Consider the following 13,975-nt stretch of genomic DNA (forward strand, 5'->3'; position numbering starts at 1 on the left):
GAACGTCCCGGAGTCCGTGGAGTTGGCGCTGGGGGTTACACATCGGCAGACACAAGCTGTCCAGCAAAGATGCCCCGTGGGGTGGGCATCTGGCTTTGTGGGGGACGTGTGGGTGCAGACTGCAACCGCTGGATCCATGCCACCCACACAGGAGACCCCGACGGCACTCCTGGCTTTGCAGTGACACAGCTGTGGCCGAGTGGCCTGAGCTGGGCGCAGGCTGGGTGGGGTCTTACTGGAGCAGCCTCAGCTGTCCCTCCAGGGTGCTTGAGCAGTTAGACTCCTAATCGCCCTTCAAAGCCCCACCCAGAGTGCCCCTCTTGGTGAAGGTGGTGTTGATAAAAACTTAGGGATGGAGAATACCCCTTCTGGCCTCCCCCAATCCTTCCTCAGTGGGATTCTGGGGTTCTCATGGGGTGTCTGACTTTCCTGACTCCCCAGTGCCGATCCCAGGAGCCCACGCCCCTTGTCAGAGACGTCAGGTGCCACCCACCTCTGGGGACAATGCTGAACGACCCCTGAGTGCTGTGGGGGAACGGCAAGCAGCTGTAAACCGCAGGTGCCTCACAAGCGTTTATTCCTGACAGGCTGTGAGGTGGGTCGGGGCGGCATCCCCGGCGGCTTCCTGGAGGAGGGGGCCGCCAGCCGAGGCCCAGCACGCTCAGAAGTACACGGAGCCCTCACTGTCCTGCTGCTCCTGGAACTTGCGGATCTGCCCCTTGAGGTGCCTCAGTTTCCCCTTGAGGTAGCAGCAGCGGGCCTGCTTGTCCAGGAGGCCAGGGTCCTGGGTGGGGTGAGAGCCGGCGGGTGCTGGTGGCAGGCTGGCCCTGCTCTCTACCTCCCTCGTCCTGCAAACGGGGTGCAGGCACCCCAGCCGCCGCCCGCCCCCAGCTCACCGTCCGCTTCCGGTCCAGCTCCCTCCACACGCGGGCCGCGGCCTGTGCCTCCCTCTGCGGAGGAGGAAGAGGAGGAGGCTGAGGCTGAGTGGGACTTTGGGGAGACTGAGGCAGCCAGCCGGGGTGGGGGTCCCCCCGGCACTGACCTGGCTGCGGGGAGGGGGCAGGGCTGCCAGCAGGGCCTCCAGCCGCCTCAGCCTGGCCTGCACGCAGCCCAGCTCCTGCTGCAGCTGCAGGAACTCCCCGTACTGGTCCTGGAACACGGCGGCGTAGCGGCTTCGCTCCCTCTCGCTGCTGATGCTGGGGTACTTGCTACGGAGGAAGAGCGGGGCTGGAGAGTGGACGGGCCGACTCCCCCTCATCCCCCCAAATGCACCTGCTGGGGTACCCTCTCCCTATGGCCAACCGGCAAGCTCTTACTCATCCGTGCTCGCCCCTCACTCACAGCTCATAGTCAGGCACTGGGTCGGGCCTGGGGGTGCGCCTGGCTGGGGGTGCTCCCACGGGACTTAGGGCGCCCCGCGGGGCCCGGGCAGGCAGCTCATCCTGGAACACGATCCTCCTGGGCTTCACGGCGTGGGCTCCATGTGCTCCGTGTGCTCCGTGGGCGTGGGGGGCGCAGGCCTGCAGGGCGCGAGGTACCGGGTGCTGCAGGAGCGCACAGGGTGTCGGGGACCCAGGAGGTCCCGGACCCACGCCCCCCGCGCCCCACTCGCCGGGGGTCCCACTCGCCGGGGGTCCCACTCACCCTGTGTCCCACTCACTGGGGGTCCCACTCACCGGGGGTCCCGGGCCAGGTGGGTCGGGGTGCGGGGGGCCCCGGCAGCCCCGGGCCTTCGTTGGGCGCTCCCGGCTGGGCATGGACCTGCTCGGGGGTCCCGGGGCCGGGGGGCGGGCCCTGTGAGGTGGGGCGGGGGAACCCCGGGGCCGGGGGGCGACCTGGGGACACGCAGCAAGCCCCGCCCTCAGCATGCAAGCCACGCCCACCACACCCAGCAAGCGAGCCCCGCCCTCAGCAGGCGCCGCCCCGTTAGGCCCCGCCCCATCACAGCCAGCGAGCGAGCCCCACCCCATCATGCCCCGCCCTCAGTAGGTCCCACCCCGTTCAGGCAGACCACTCCCAGCAAGCAAGCCCCGCCCCACCACGCCCAAAGCAATCAAGCCCCTCCCCTCCCAAAGCAAGCCCCTCCCCACCACGCTCACCACAGCAAGCCCCGGGCCCCGCCCACACCATCCCCGTACAAGCTACGCCCCAACCCCGCCCAGTCGCCCTGAGCCATGGCCCCGCCCACCCAAGCCACTCTCCATCTTCATTTGCATACACGCACGCCCATTGGCCCTCGGCGGCCCCACCCCCAGCAGTGGCACCCAGAAGAGCGGAGGGTCCCCAAGCCGTGACGTCAGAGCGCCTCCCGGCGGCCCCCGCGCGGCGGTGTCACCTGGCCCAGCGTCCGGCTGCCGGCGGAGCCCTGGGGGATCCGGGCCGAGCGGGGACTGCGGCCGGATGCGGCCCGCGGGGTCAGGCCGCCGGGCAGAGGGCACCGGGCGGGGCGGGGCCCGGCTCGGGGCGGAAGCTGCCCTCGCTGGCCCTGCCTTCCGTCGGGCGTGGACTGCCGCCCGGAAGCAGCCCGGGCTGGGCGTGTCCAGCCGCAGGAGGGGCGTGGCCAGGCCTGACAGGGGGCGTGGCCCAGCTCGGGGCAGAAGCCGCGCTTGGTGCATTGACCCGAGTCTGTGTTTATTCATCCTTTATATTTTAAGAATGTTGAGGACATTCCGGGCCCCGGAGCGCGTGCGTCTCCTCGGTTCCCGCCCTTCCCGGGGGGCGGGTGGGTCCAGCTGCCCCTGCAGGCAGAGGCGGACCCAGCCGCCCTCACTTGAGCTTGGGCATGATGCGGATGAAGAGGATCATGCTGATGAAGATGAAGCAGACGACGGTGAGCATGGCCCAGAGCAGCCAGTTGACCGACTTCTGCGCGTGCTGCTCCAGCCGCTCCGACTCCGTCTTGAGCTTCTCCAGGCTCTGGTCGGCCATCTTCAGCGAGTGCGACAGGGTCTGTGGGGGCGTGGAGTGCTCAGGCCCCTGGACCCCGCTCCCCGGCCTGCAGCGCCCCTGGACCCCGCTCCCCGGCCTGCAGCGGCCCTGGACCCCGCTCCCCGGCCTGCAGCGCCCCTGGACCCCGCTCCCCGGCCTGCAGCGCCCCTGGACCCCGCTCCCCGGCCTGCAGCGCCCCTGGACCCCGCTCCCCGGCCTGCAGCGGCCCTGGACCCCGCTCCCCGGCCTGCAGCGCCCCTGGACCCCGCTCCCCGGCCTGCAGCGGCCCTGGACCCCGCTCCCCGGCCTGCAGCGGCCCTGGACCCCGCTCCCCGGCCTGCAGCGGCCCTGGACCCGCTCCCCGGCCCCCACCTGGTTGTCCTTCTTGATGACGCTCTGGGCGGCCAGCGTGTTGCTCTTGAGGCTCTGGGCCAGGCCCAGCATCTCCTCGGCCAGCTTCTCCTGCAGGGCCTGCTGCCGCTGCAAGACCAGGTCCAGCTCGGCCGCCGACTGCTTCTCCTCAGGCGCCCTGGGTCCCACAGCGCCGCTGCCCGGCCGGAGGGAACAGAGCGACACGTCCCCACGGGGTCCCCGCTGCGGCCGGGGTTGGGGTGCCGCCCCCAGGAGTGGGGGCACGGGGGCCTCCTCCCTCCACCCTGCCCCAGGCCTGAACCCACTCACCTCCGCCTTCGCACGTCCACTTCTGGTTCTAGAAGTGAAACGGCCCAGACATGAAAGAGCAGATGATGAGGCGTGTTCCGGCGGCTGGCCCGCAGGCTTCTGACCATGCCGCAAAGCCCTAGTGCCCGTGCCCCCTCTCTAAGGAACCTCCTGCAGCTTTGGCCACCCCTCCCCCGCACCAAGGGGAACCTGGAAAACTGACACCCCCTCCGGACCTGCAGGGGATGCCAAGGGGGACGGGGGTACGGACCCTGCATCCTGTTTTGGCCAAGGGTGACTCACCAGCTGGGTCCTGCAGGGGAGAAGGGCAGAGGTGTGAGGCTGGTACCCGGGCCTGCCATTGTCCCACGCCTCCCACCCAGTGACAGGGCACCATGCCGCCTACAGGCCCAATGGCCGCCTGTCCTGTCTCCACGCCGGCGGAGGAAGACTGGCAACCCACAGAGCTGCTGGTTTGAGTCCCGGCTGCTCCACTTCCCTTCCTGCTTATGCTGAGAAAGCAGCAGAGGATGGCCCAGGGGCCAGGGAACTCCACCCGTCTCACGTGGGTGGCTGGCAGGGACCCCAATCCTGGGGCCAGCACCCCTCCCTCGCCACTCAGGGTCCGGGTCAGAAGTGGACAAGGTTGGACTTGAACCAGGCTCTTGGAGAAGATGGGAACCTCATGTCCCACGGGACTGACCACCAGCACCAATGCACACCCCCCAGCCACCAAGCGCCCCTGTCTGCTGGCCTCCCACCCGCCTTCTGCGAGGTCCCAGGCCGCACCGTGCCCAGCAGCTCGCTGCGCATCTCATCAGTGTAGCGCGCCCGTGACTGCAGGTGCACCGTCCTGGTGGCTGGCACGCGCTCCCGGGCCGTGGTGGGCACGCGGCCTGGGGTCAGGAACTGGTTGGCCAACGCCTTTTCAGATGGCGAGGTCTGCGGGGAGCCGGGCATTGCAGGAGTCATGGCGGGGGGGGCCTGGGTGGGTGGGGGTCACGGCACCGAGGCCAGGGAGGCTAGGGTGGCTTGGGGGTCACGGCAGGGGGCGGGGAAGGTTGGGGTGGTGTGGGGGCCTTCCCTGCTCCCTGCTGCCCTCCACCCGCGCGGGGCTCACCAGCTTCTCAGCCTGCAGCAGGCCCCTCAGGAAGTCCACCTTGCGTGAGTACTCGCCGAGCACCTCGGAGGCGGGCTTGCTGGATGGCCGGGCAGTTAGGGGGGCGAGAAGGCCAGGGGACCCGAATCCAGGGGACCCCAGCTGAGAGTGGGCTTGCGGGTAATCCCACCCTGAGGCGGGCTTGCGGGGGGGACCCCACGGCAGAGGCGGGCTTGTGGGGGGACCTCACCCTGAGGCAGTCTTGTGGGGGAACCCTACGGCAGAGGCAGGCTTCCGGGGGAACCCCAGCTCTGGAGGCAGGGAGCTGGGCGGCAGGGACAGAGTTGGGGGACCCGAGTCCATGGGGACCCCCACCCACCTACCTGGCCTGGGCCTTGAGGGCCTGCAGCATGTCCTCCAGGGCGCCCACGTACTGCGGGAGGGGGCAGGGTCAGGAAAGGGGCGGGGCCAGGGAGGGGTGGGGCTGAAGGCCTCGTGGAGGCGGGGCCGAGAGTGGAGCCGGGGAGGGCGGGGCCCGGGGAGGGGCTGAAGGCCTCGTGGAGGCGGGGCCGAGAGTGGAGCCGGGGAGGGCGGGGCCCGGGAGAGGGGCGGAGCTATCCCTGGGACGTGGCGGCGCCGCAGGAAGGGGCGTGGCTAGAGCGGCAGCCCCGCGGTCCGGCCGCCCCGCAGCCCCCGGCCGGGAGTCGGGCGTCCTGGCACACACCTTCTCCAGGCGCCACTCCTCGGGGTCCCGCCGCTCGGCCGCCATCGCCTCACAGCGGCACAGCAGCCGCACCAGGTTGAGCTCGAGCCGCGACGCCGCCATCGGACGACGGCCTGCCCCTTCCGCGGGTGCCATCTTAGAGCAGGGCGGAAGTGCCTCCCTGTGGCTTCCTTCCGGGCAGATGTGCCCGGATCACTAGACCCTTTGTGGGGAGCGGAAGTACTCTCATTTGTTTTAACCAGGGTCTCTTTGTGTGACACACCAATGTGTGTGAGAATTCCGTCGGAAGCGGGAACTGCGGCTTGCAGGCCTCGCAGGACAGGAAAGGGCGAGGAGGCCGGTAGGGCCATCTTTACTCAGGGCGGCCGCGCCAGCTTTGCCCTGGCTGAGGTCCTCCGGCACCGTGCCCCTTGCGCACTCCGTTCTGCCCGGTTGGTCCTGCCTGGCACCTTGGGGTTCCGAGTTCCCGCGTCCTGGCGCGGCCTTGACCCTGTAACCCATCTGGCCGAGGGGCTGGTCAGAGCGATGGGAGTCTGGGGTGGAGGCCAGGCCCAGTCTGCCCTGCAGGGACCCATCAATGGGGGGGGGGTCACAGCCATGCATCACGACCACCGAGGAGCCCCCGCCAGCGCCCTGGGCGGGGTGAGGTGGGGACACTTAGGCGGCTTTGTGGCTTTAGGACCCCACCTCCCAGAATGTCCTCCTGCGTGCCCAGCTGACCGTAACCCGGGATGGGAATGGGGGTGTCTGTGGACAGCACCCTTGCTCCTGGCTCTCCCGAGCGGCTTGGGCCGCGGTCGAGCCCGCCATCGCCTGTAGGTCTGGTGCCAGGGGCTCGAAGGGCGACGCCTGGGGAGGGGACCTGGTCCAAATGAGACACATTTGTGTCGCCAAAATCTTCACTGAGTGTGACGGTCATGTTTTAAAATTTGCAACAGATGTTGAGGGAAAAGAGATTTTTCGCCTGTTAGTTCACTTCCCAAGCGGCCAGAGCTGATCTGAAGCCAGGAGCTTCTGGGTCCCCCACGCGGGTGCAGGATCCCAAGGCTTTGGGCCGTCCTCGACTGCTTTCCCAGGCCACAGGCAGGGAGCTGGGTGGGAAGTGGGGCTGCCGGCATTTGGCTGGTGCTCCGACATAGGCTGCAGGAATCCCAAGCGGCGGCCGGGTGGGCCATGTGCCTGGCATCTGGAAGCCACATGAGGCCAGGCGGGCTATGCTGCAACCCAGGTTGGGGGGCTTTGTAGGGGTTTAAATGTTGACAAAGGGACTCCAGTAACTTTGCAAAATGGAGCTAAATTGGCTGTTTTGAAACCTGGTCCTGTCTGCATTCCTGAAGACACAGTGTCGGAAGGCTCCTGGCTCCCAGATGTCTGTCGTGGCTGGAATTGGGCATGACTGCAGTCTGGTGGGATCCAACTTTGGCCGCAGCCCGCAGGGCCCTCAGCTGGATGCTGGGTCCCGTGCCTCAGGTGGAAGCCGGACCTGTCCCTTTCTGGGCCACGGGCTCGCCCCCGCGGTCTGACCGCCTCCCTGGCGCTGCCCCAGCCCTGTGGACAGGCCCGTGCAGGGGCGCGCGTGTCAGAGAGGAGTGGTGGCAGGAATCAGACACCAGTGTGTCGCGAAAGGCGAGTTTTATTTCACACCTTGGTTCCCTGTCAGCCCACAAGGTGACCTGGGTGGCCTTCCAAGGTGGCTGCTGTGTACCCGCACCGCTCTCCCCGCCCATGTGTCCGGAGTCCCTGGTCCCATGGCCGGTCGCACGGGCTGGGCAGTGCCTGGGGTGGGCTCCTTGCACCTAACTCCTGGCGCTTCAGGGATGCAGTGGCCACTTCCCCCAGGTCCTGCCCTGTGCTGGCCAGGCAGCGCAGAGCGCCATTTGGAGACAAGAGTTTGGGTCTTTGCGGCCACGGTACCGTCCTCCTCTGCCCCCCCGATGGCCTGCACGTGGATGCAGGCAGTTGGTGGCCAGGCTTGGATATGCGCTAAGTCCAGCTGCCCCTAAGGCTGTGACAGCTCAGTTATGTAAACCAAGTAGAGGAAGTTGGGACGTACACAAGGCGCTGGGCCACGCCAGCCGGACCTGAGCACGCGCACCCTTTTCCAGTCGCTCCTGGAGCCTGTCCAGGTGCCTCCCTGGGGCCGTAGGCTCAGCCGGGGGCCTGGCCTGGGGAGGCGGGCCGCGGCAGGCAGTAGAGCGGCGGGTCGGAGTACCTGCGCCGGGCTGGCGTGACCGGCTGCTGCTCCCGCAGCGCCTCCAGGGCTGCCTGCACGGGCAGCTGGGCCCCTGGCGCCACATACAGCGAGTGCACCAGGTCCGGCCGGCGGGCGGGTGGCTCGCGGCGCCGCACGGTGGCGACCACGCCGGCGGACAGGTGCGAGGCCAGGCCCGGTGGGAGCTTGATGTTGGCGGTGGGCATGATGGGGGTCCGCCGGGGGGTCTTCACTCGCACCGTGACGAAGGAGGCTGGCCTTCGGCGGGCGGGGGTGGCCGCCGCCGGGGGAAGGGGGCTCGGGGCGCGCACCCCGGGGCGGGGGAGCGCAGGCGCGGGGGGCCCTTTTGAAGAGAGATGCGGGGTTACTGCAGGACCCTGGCCCCGGGAGCAGGACAGGAGCTGGCTCCCCTCAGTACTGACCTTCGGGGGCCCCGCGCCCGGCTCGCTTCTCGAGGAGGCTCTCAGTGCTGGCCGAGGTCTCCGAGTCTGCGTTCTCCTCGTCCGAGCCCCGCGGGTCCAGCTCAGGCAGCCGGTATGTGATGTCCTCTCTGTGGGCGAGACGGGTATGCTGTGCAAGGTCGCCCCGCCGGGAAGTACCTGGCTGTGGCGGGGCGGGAGGCTGTGCCCCCACGGGGACTGCTTGGTGCTGGCCTGGACATCTCGGGATGCTCTGCAGGGCGTCCCTGGGCCCACATGGAGCTGCTGACCAGGGCCTGAGCTCAGGCTGCCCAGTGACCTGGGCCCGAGTACACTGGCACTAACTTTAATCTGTTGTTACTTGGGAGTAAGCTCACCCAGTTGCTGGGACACTCCCCAAGTGTCTGCCATGGCCAGGCACTCCCTCGGGGTCTCCAATGGGGATGTTGGGCAGGTGGCGGAAATGGACAGGGACTAGGTGGGCAGTGGACGGGCAGCAGGTGGGCAGTGGACAGGGTCTGAGCTAACACAGTTGATGTCAGATGCAAGTGAGCTAGGTGTGAGTGACAGGCAGCACCCTGTGGGTGGGGCCGAGCCCAGGAAGTGGCTGTGTGGTGGGTGGGGTCAGGCCAGGGCGTGGCTGTGAGCAGTGGGTGGGGCCAAGCGTGAGGGCATGGCTATGGTCACGTGTAATGGGCAGGGTAGTGCCCGGGGCGGGGCTGTGTGCAGTGGGCGGGCCAGGCACAAGGGCATGGTCATGTGTGGTGGGCGGGCCTGGGACATGGCTGAGTGCTGGGCGGGGCCAAGCCAGGGCGTGGCTATGTAGTGGGCAGGCAGGAGGGCGTGGCTGTGGTGGGCGGGCCTGGGGCCGGGACCGAGTGCTGGGCAGGGCCAAACGGGGTGCAGTGGGCACTTGCTTCTCCTCCTTGATGCACTGGATGCGCTCCATCAGCAGCTCTTTCTCGCGGTCCTCGTCACCGCCCCCGCTGGCCGCCTCTTCTTCAGGCAGGGCCTCCAGCTCCTCCAGGCTGCCAGGCTCCTTGGGGCTCTTGCTCTGCAGAGAGGGTGCAATGGGCTAAGCAGGCAGAGCTGGAGGGGGTGTGTGCACCCCGGGGGGACGTTAGTGGTGCCAGGCTGGACGGTTAGGACACGCTGGGCTCTCTGCTGGGGCCGAGGGATGGTCAGGCCATGCGGGGCTCTCTGCCGGGGCCGAGGGACGGTCAGGCCATGCGGGGCTCTCCCCTGTGACCTCCTGGGGGCCGGCGGGACGCAGCATGCAGGTTGGTGGACATGCAGCGTGGACATGACCCCGGTACATACCAGGACCCCCTCATAGGGAGATGAGAACCCCAGTTTGAAAGGCCATGGCTGGGGGGAGAGACGAACGCAGGGTGACCACGTGCCCCCAGGGAGCCCAGGACCTGCTCCTGCCCGGCTCCCAGGGCTGGGTCCAAGCCAGCTAGGGACAAGATGGCCCCGCTGACCCCAGCCGCCCCCATCTGTCCTTCTCGGAGATAGAACGTGTGAGGTCAGGCCCAGGGCTACGACGGTGGGGGTGGGAATCCACTTCCAAGGCTGCCCGGGCGTCCCAGGAGGCGCTGGGAGGACGTGGGGGAACCTGTTGTTCCCTGCAGGCCACACACCTGCCAGGAAGCACCTGCTCCGGCCGAGCCCCGCCCACTGCTGGACCCGCCCAACGAGGCTCCACCCACTGCTGCCCCGCCCCACAAGGCTCCGCCCACTGCTGGCCCCGCCCGCTCCACCTGATGAAGCCCCACCAACCGATGACCCCACCCCGCCTATGGTCAGACCGCCCATCACTGGCCCCGCCCACCGCCGGACCCGCCCCAACCCGTGAGGCCCCGCCCACCCGAGGCCCCGCCCCTCACCACGTTCTGCTGCAGCAGTGACAGCCGGCGCACGGCGATGCTCTCGGCCGCCTCCAGCTGGCTGATCTCCTCCATCTTCACCTTGTACTTGCGCATCTGCTCCTTGATGAGCATCTCCACGCACCTGGGAAGGGGCGGCCAGGCGGTGATCGGGGCTGGCCGTCGGCAGCACCCGGGGTGCAGCGGCTGGGGAAGGCTGGGGTGCCTGGGGCTGCAGGGCCCAGTACAGGCTGGGTTGGTCGGATGGTGACGGGCTGGCTGGGGACAGCTGGGGAGGGCTGGGGTATCCCCAGCTGCAGTGGTCAGCGTGGGCTGGGACACCGTGGGGTGCCCTGTGGGCGCCACTGCCAGGCTGACACCGCCCCGGCCCCTTGCCAGCACGCTGGCGCCCCTAAGAACATGCACCCCAGGGATGGGGTGCTGCAGCACAGGGCTCCGTGCCGCCCAGCCCGGCCTTGGCAGGAGCCGACTCCTGGTACAGCAGGCCCACAGGACGTGGGTATGCGCCCAGCCACCAGAGGGGCTGCTCCCATCACTGGCCCAGGTACCTGCTGTCCTTTAACTGAATCATTCCTTCTCCCCACTGTGCCACAACCCTAAGTTGTCACAGACACCACTCCTGCCACACTGGGGACCCACAGTTTCCAAGCCCCCACATGGCGGGGTCAGGCCTTGAACACAGCACCCTCCTGCCCGCTCTTTAACCACCAGGACAAATGCCTGCCCACAGCTGCTTCCTTTGCTAAGAGACTTCTAGAAAGAAGCTGCTGGCTCCCACTGTGGGCTGCCCGGCCTCTGCCCCTGTGGGGGTTTTTTCCCTGTTGGGTCTTGGACCCCTGAGGAAAACCCAGAGGCCCTGTCTGCTCTGGAGAGAGGGGAGGACTCCCTACAGGGGAGGAAGTGCTGAAACAGACCCACACCCCCTGTCCCGGCAGGAGCCGACCAAAACCAGGCAAGGGATTCCACTGTGCCACTGGTGTAGCCCTCTGGCCTCTGCTGGGCACTCACGTGGTGACCTTCAGCACGTCCTTCATGCTGGTCAACGGGTCCGAGGTGTCTGGGCAGCGCAGGAGGCAGGGGGCGAAGATGATGGCCAGCGCCCCCGGCGACATGCGGTTCACGTCCTCCAGCAGAGCCACCCTGCGCAGCCATCACCAGGGGTCAGGGGGCGGGGTGCCGGGGAAGGGAGGGAGCCCTGGCCCAGAGAAGGGAGCCCTGCCCTCAGCCCCGCAGCTCGCTTCTCGGTGAGAGACCACAGGTGGGGGGAGAGGTGCTGGCTGGGGACAGGATGGGATGGGGCAGGGGTGTGTGGGGACGGGATGGGACGGGGCAGGGGTGTGTGGTGTGTGGGGACAGGATGGGACGGGGCAGGGGTGTGCGGTGTGTGGGGACAGGATGGGATGGGGCAGGGGTGTGCGGTGTGTGGGGACAGGATGGGATGGGGCAGGGCTATGCGGTGTGTGGGGACGGGATGGGATGGGGCAGGGGTGTGCGGTGTGTGGGGACAGGATGGGACGGGGCGGGGCCGGACACTTGCTTCACGAGGTGGAAGATGAGTCTCTCCAGGGAGTTGTGGTTGGCCTCGGGCAGGTGCTCCAGCAGGGTGTAGATGGCGGCCAGCTGCTCCTGCTTCTGGGGCAGCTCTGGGGAGATGTCAGCTTCCTCAGTGCCCCCACCTGGATTGGCTGCCCCCCTGCGGCCCCCACAGGACCCCAGTCCCCCACGCCCCATCCGGCGCTCACCCACAGCGCGCAGGAAGTCGCCGTACTGAGCGAAAGTCATGAGCGGCTCGGGCAGCTCCCGCAGCCACTGCTTCAGCACACCTGTGATGGCGTGGATGGGGAAGTTGTCCAGGTTCACGGCCGCGGGGTCTGTGGGTGGTGGAGGCGGTGAGCGCCCTCCGTGTCCAGGGAGGCCCAGCCTGGCTCGACCCCGCCCACGGGCCCGCCCGCAGCCCCCAGCACCTGTCTGCAAGGCCTGGCGCAGCTCCCGCGTGCGGTTGGCGGCGCCCGACTTGCGGTAGAGGCCCTCGGTGTAGAGCCCGTGCATTTCCACGTGTTCTAGGAGCTTCTCCAGCACCACGGGCACCGACACCTTGTCGCTCGTCAGGCTGTCCACGCACACGCCAAAGTGGCCTGGCTCGGCGCCTGGCTCGCTCTGTGGGCACGGGGACAGGCAGCTCAGGGCCTGGGTGGGGCCTCCATCTGCCAGGCATCTTACAGGGAGGGGGTGCCAGCATCCCCAGCCCTCCTCCCCTCACCGTCAGGACCCCACAGGCTCACCTTGCACCCGCCCTCCCCCAGCCCTCCTCTCCTGGGCCATCTGGACTGTTCCGGGGCCCCAGGGGCTCACCTTGCGCCCACTCGTGTAGGAGCAGTAGCTCTGAACCTTGTGCACACACTTCTTGTGACAGGTCATCTTGCACACTAGGAGGTCACAGGGCAGGGCTCTCAGAGTGACCTCCTTCCGGAAGGCTCCCCCGGGGCCTGGGGGTGCGGGAGGGCTGGGCTGGGCACTTACCACTGCACAGCAGGGCCTTGTCCATGAGCCAGATGTAGGAGAGGCACTGCTCGCAGGACTGCGGGATGCTCACCTGGTAGCTGGCGAACACGTGCCCATTGTGCTCCTGCACCTGAGGGGGCCGGGGGAGGGCGGGGGCTGAGCTGGGGTCACAGGCCCCCATGTGGGGGCCGGGGGAGGGCGGGAGCTGAGCCGGGGTCACAGGCCCCCATGTGGGGGCCGGGGGAGGGCGGCGGGGGCTGAGCCGGGGTCACAGGCCCCCATGCTGACACTCAGACTATGCAGGGGGCAGGGTCAGGGGTTAGCAGGGGACGGGGCTGAGTGGGGGTCACCCTGCCCTGGCCAGGCCTGGGGCGCCACACACCCTCAGACCATGTGGGCGTTGCAGGCCCCCTCGCCCACCCTCAGACACCCTCCTACTCACAGCACGCTCCTGTTTCCGCTTCTTCTTCTGCGCTTTGCTCTGCTGTGGGGGAAGGCAGGGGACTTGAGCGCCAAGCTGGAGCTCCCTGGGGACCTGAATGCCCCTCCTTCCCCGGGAATGGGCCCACCCAGCCCCCCACAGGCCCTTGGCCTGTCCTAGTGGGTACCCTAAATATTAATGTTCTCAGCCAGGAGGGGTGGCCGTGGCCTGGTGGGTGGCGCTGTGGTGGGGGTGGGGCTGCCCACCTTGGCGGGCTCCAGGTCGTTCTTGGTGGTGTAGCCGCGTGTGAACTCGTCCAGCAGCGACTGGAAGAGGTTGAGGACCAGGTTGGTGTCCGTGTGGCCCCGCTCGGCGGCCAGGTTGCCCACGACGATCTGGTAGTTCTCCATGAGGTCTTTGTAGCCCACATGTATCTTGCCGTTCTAGGGCAACAGCGGGGCTGTGACTCCCCACAGGCAGGGACCGGGCAGACCGGGCACACGGCTCCTGGGGGGCACGGTCCCAGGGCAGGGGCTGCACATACGGGGACGGAGTACATGGTCTTAATGTTGCTCCGGAACTTCTCGGTGGCTTCGATAAACAAGCTCTCAATGGGAGTTTTCTGGGAACGTAGGTCATTTATCTGGAAGGAGAGAGGCCAGCTGAGCCCACACACGGCCTGGGCAGGGCAGCCAGCTCCTGGGAGACAATGGGGTGTCTTGGCTCACCTGCTCTCTCTCCTCACATCCCTGGGCCCTGGCAGTCAAAGACCCCCCCAACACGCCTGACCCCGGGGGGAGTGCACTGCGTAGCTCCTTGACCCTTGGCCCCCGATCCCAGTCCTGGCCACCCCACATGCCCCAGAACTGGCCAATGTCCCTGAGGAACAAGTGTAGGCTTTGACAGCTTGTGAAAAAGGACATTAAAACGTATATAAAATCACGCACACATATGTACGGGTGAAAGGAGGGAGAGACAAACTCCAAATGCCACAGCAGCAGGGCTGGGCCCTACTGAAGTCCCAAGCCTGGAACCCCTTCCAGCTCTCCCACGCGGGTGCAGGGTTCCAAGGCTTTGGGCCGTCCTCAACTGCTTTCCCAGGCCACAGGCAGGGAGCTGGA

General features: G+C 67.9%; 3 protein-coding genes across 3 annotated transcripts in view; all 3 read right to left on the reverse strand.

The window, feature by feature from the left end:
- Positions 1-618: 618 nt before the first annotated feature.
- Positions 619-2,474, reverse strand: OCEL1 (occludin/ELL domain containing 1). The gene is made up of 6 exons (XM_058657879.1): positions 2,336-2,474; positions 1,677-1,835; positions 1,342-1,520; positions 1,043-1,208; positions 897-950; positions 619-784 (listed from the first exon to the last, which is right to left on the reverse strand). The coding sequence occupies exons 2-6, from the start codon at positions 1,755-1,757 to the stop codon at positions 662-664; spliced, it is 603 nt and encodes a 200-aa protein (XP_058513862.1). The 5' UTR covers positions 1,758-1,835; positions 2,336-2,474; the 3' UTR covers positions 619-661.
- Positions 2,475-2,746: 272 nt separating this feature from the next.
- USE1 (unconventional SNARE in the ER 1) lies at positions 2,747-5,593 on the reverse strand. The gene is made up of 8 exons (XM_004595550.2): positions 5,412-5,593; positions 5,071-5,120; positions 4,709-4,787; positions 4,378-4,530; positions 3,892-3,901; positions 3,610-3,637; positions 3,301-3,475; positions 2,747-2,949 (listed from the first exon to the last, which is right to left on the reverse strand). The coding sequence occupies exons 1-8, from the start codon at positions 5,544-5,546 to the stop codon at positions 2,767-2,769; spliced, it is 813 nt and encodes a 270-aa protein (XP_004595607.2). The 5' UTR covers positions 5,547-5,593; the 3' UTR covers positions 2,747-2,766.
- A 1,934-nt stretch (positions 5,594-7,527) lies between these two features.
- MYO9B (myosin IXB) overlaps positions 7,528-13,975 on the reverse strand; it is a 60,720-nt gene continuing 54,272 nt past the window's right edge. The window contains exons 27-40 of the mRNA XM_058658177.1: positions 13,399-13,497; positions 13,121-13,297; positions 12,876-12,917; positions 12,452-12,563; positions 12,284-12,357; positions 11,896-12,088; positions 11,674-11,802; positions 11,469-11,574; positions 10,940-11,071; positions 9,932-10,055; positions 9,363-9,410; positions 8,956-9,096; positions 8,046-8,169; positions 7,528-7,966 (exon numbers count right to left, since the gene is read on the reverse strand). Coding sequence (XP_058514160.1) covers positions 7,560-7,966; positions 8,046-8,169; positions 8,956-9,096; positions 9,363-9,410; positions 9,932-10,055; positions 10,940-11,071; positions 11,469-11,574; positions 11,674-11,802; positions 11,896-12,088; positions 12,284-12,357; positions 12,452-12,563; positions 12,876-12,917; positions 13,121-13,297; positions 13,399-13,497 — 1,908 coding nt within the window. The 3' untranslated portion in view covers positions 7,528-7,559. The remainder of the gene's footprint in view (positions 7,967-8,045; positions 8,170-8,955; positions 9,097-9,362; positions 9,411-9,931; positions 10,056-10,939; positions 11,072-11,468; positions 11,575-11,673; positions 11,803-11,895; positions 12,089-12,283; positions 12,358-12,451; positions 12,564-12,875; positions 12,918-13,120; positions 13,298-13,398; positions 13,498-13,975) is intronic.

Source organism: Ochotona princeps, chromosome 33 (genome assembly GCF_030435755.1).
Source record: "Ochotona princeps isolate mOchPri1 chromosome 33, mOchPri1.hap1, whole genome shotgun sequence".
Taxonomy (NCBI): Eukaryota; Metazoa; Chordata; class Mammalia; order Lagomorpha; family Ochotonidae; genus Ochotona; species Ochotona princeps.

What these genes read in the sequence shown, in the direction of transcription:
- OCEL1 (XM_058657879.1), bottom strand. Translation starts at nt 1,757, where the DNA reads ATGCCCAGCCGGGAGCGCCCAACGAAGGCCCGGGGCTGCCGGGGCCCC. An exon ending in CACCTGGCCCGGGACCCCCG is followed by an intron (nt 1,521 to 1,676) that starts GTGAGTGGGACC and finishes CGCGCCCTGCAG; the next exon opens with GCCTGCGCCCCCCACGCCCA. An exon ending in TGCCCCCTCCCCGCAGCCAG is followed by an intron (nt 951 to 1,042) that starts GTCAGTGCCGGG and finishes CCTCCTCCGCAG; the next exon opens with AGGGAGGCACAGGCCGCGGC.
- USE1 (XM_004595550.2), bottom strand. Translation starts at nt 5,546, where the DNA reads ATGGCACCCGCGGAAGGGGCAGGCCGTCGTCCGATGGCGGCGTCGCGG. An exon ending in GTGGACGTGCGAAGGCGGAG is followed by an intron (nt 3,476 to 3,609) that starts GTGAGTGGGTTC and finishes CCGGCCGGGCAG; the next exon opens with CGGCGCTGTGGGACCCAGGG. An exon ending in TCATCAAGAAGGACAACCAG is followed by an intron (nt 2,950 to 3,300) that starts GTGGGGGCCGGG and finishes ACGCCCCCACAG; the next exon opens with ACCCTGTCGCACTCGCTGAA.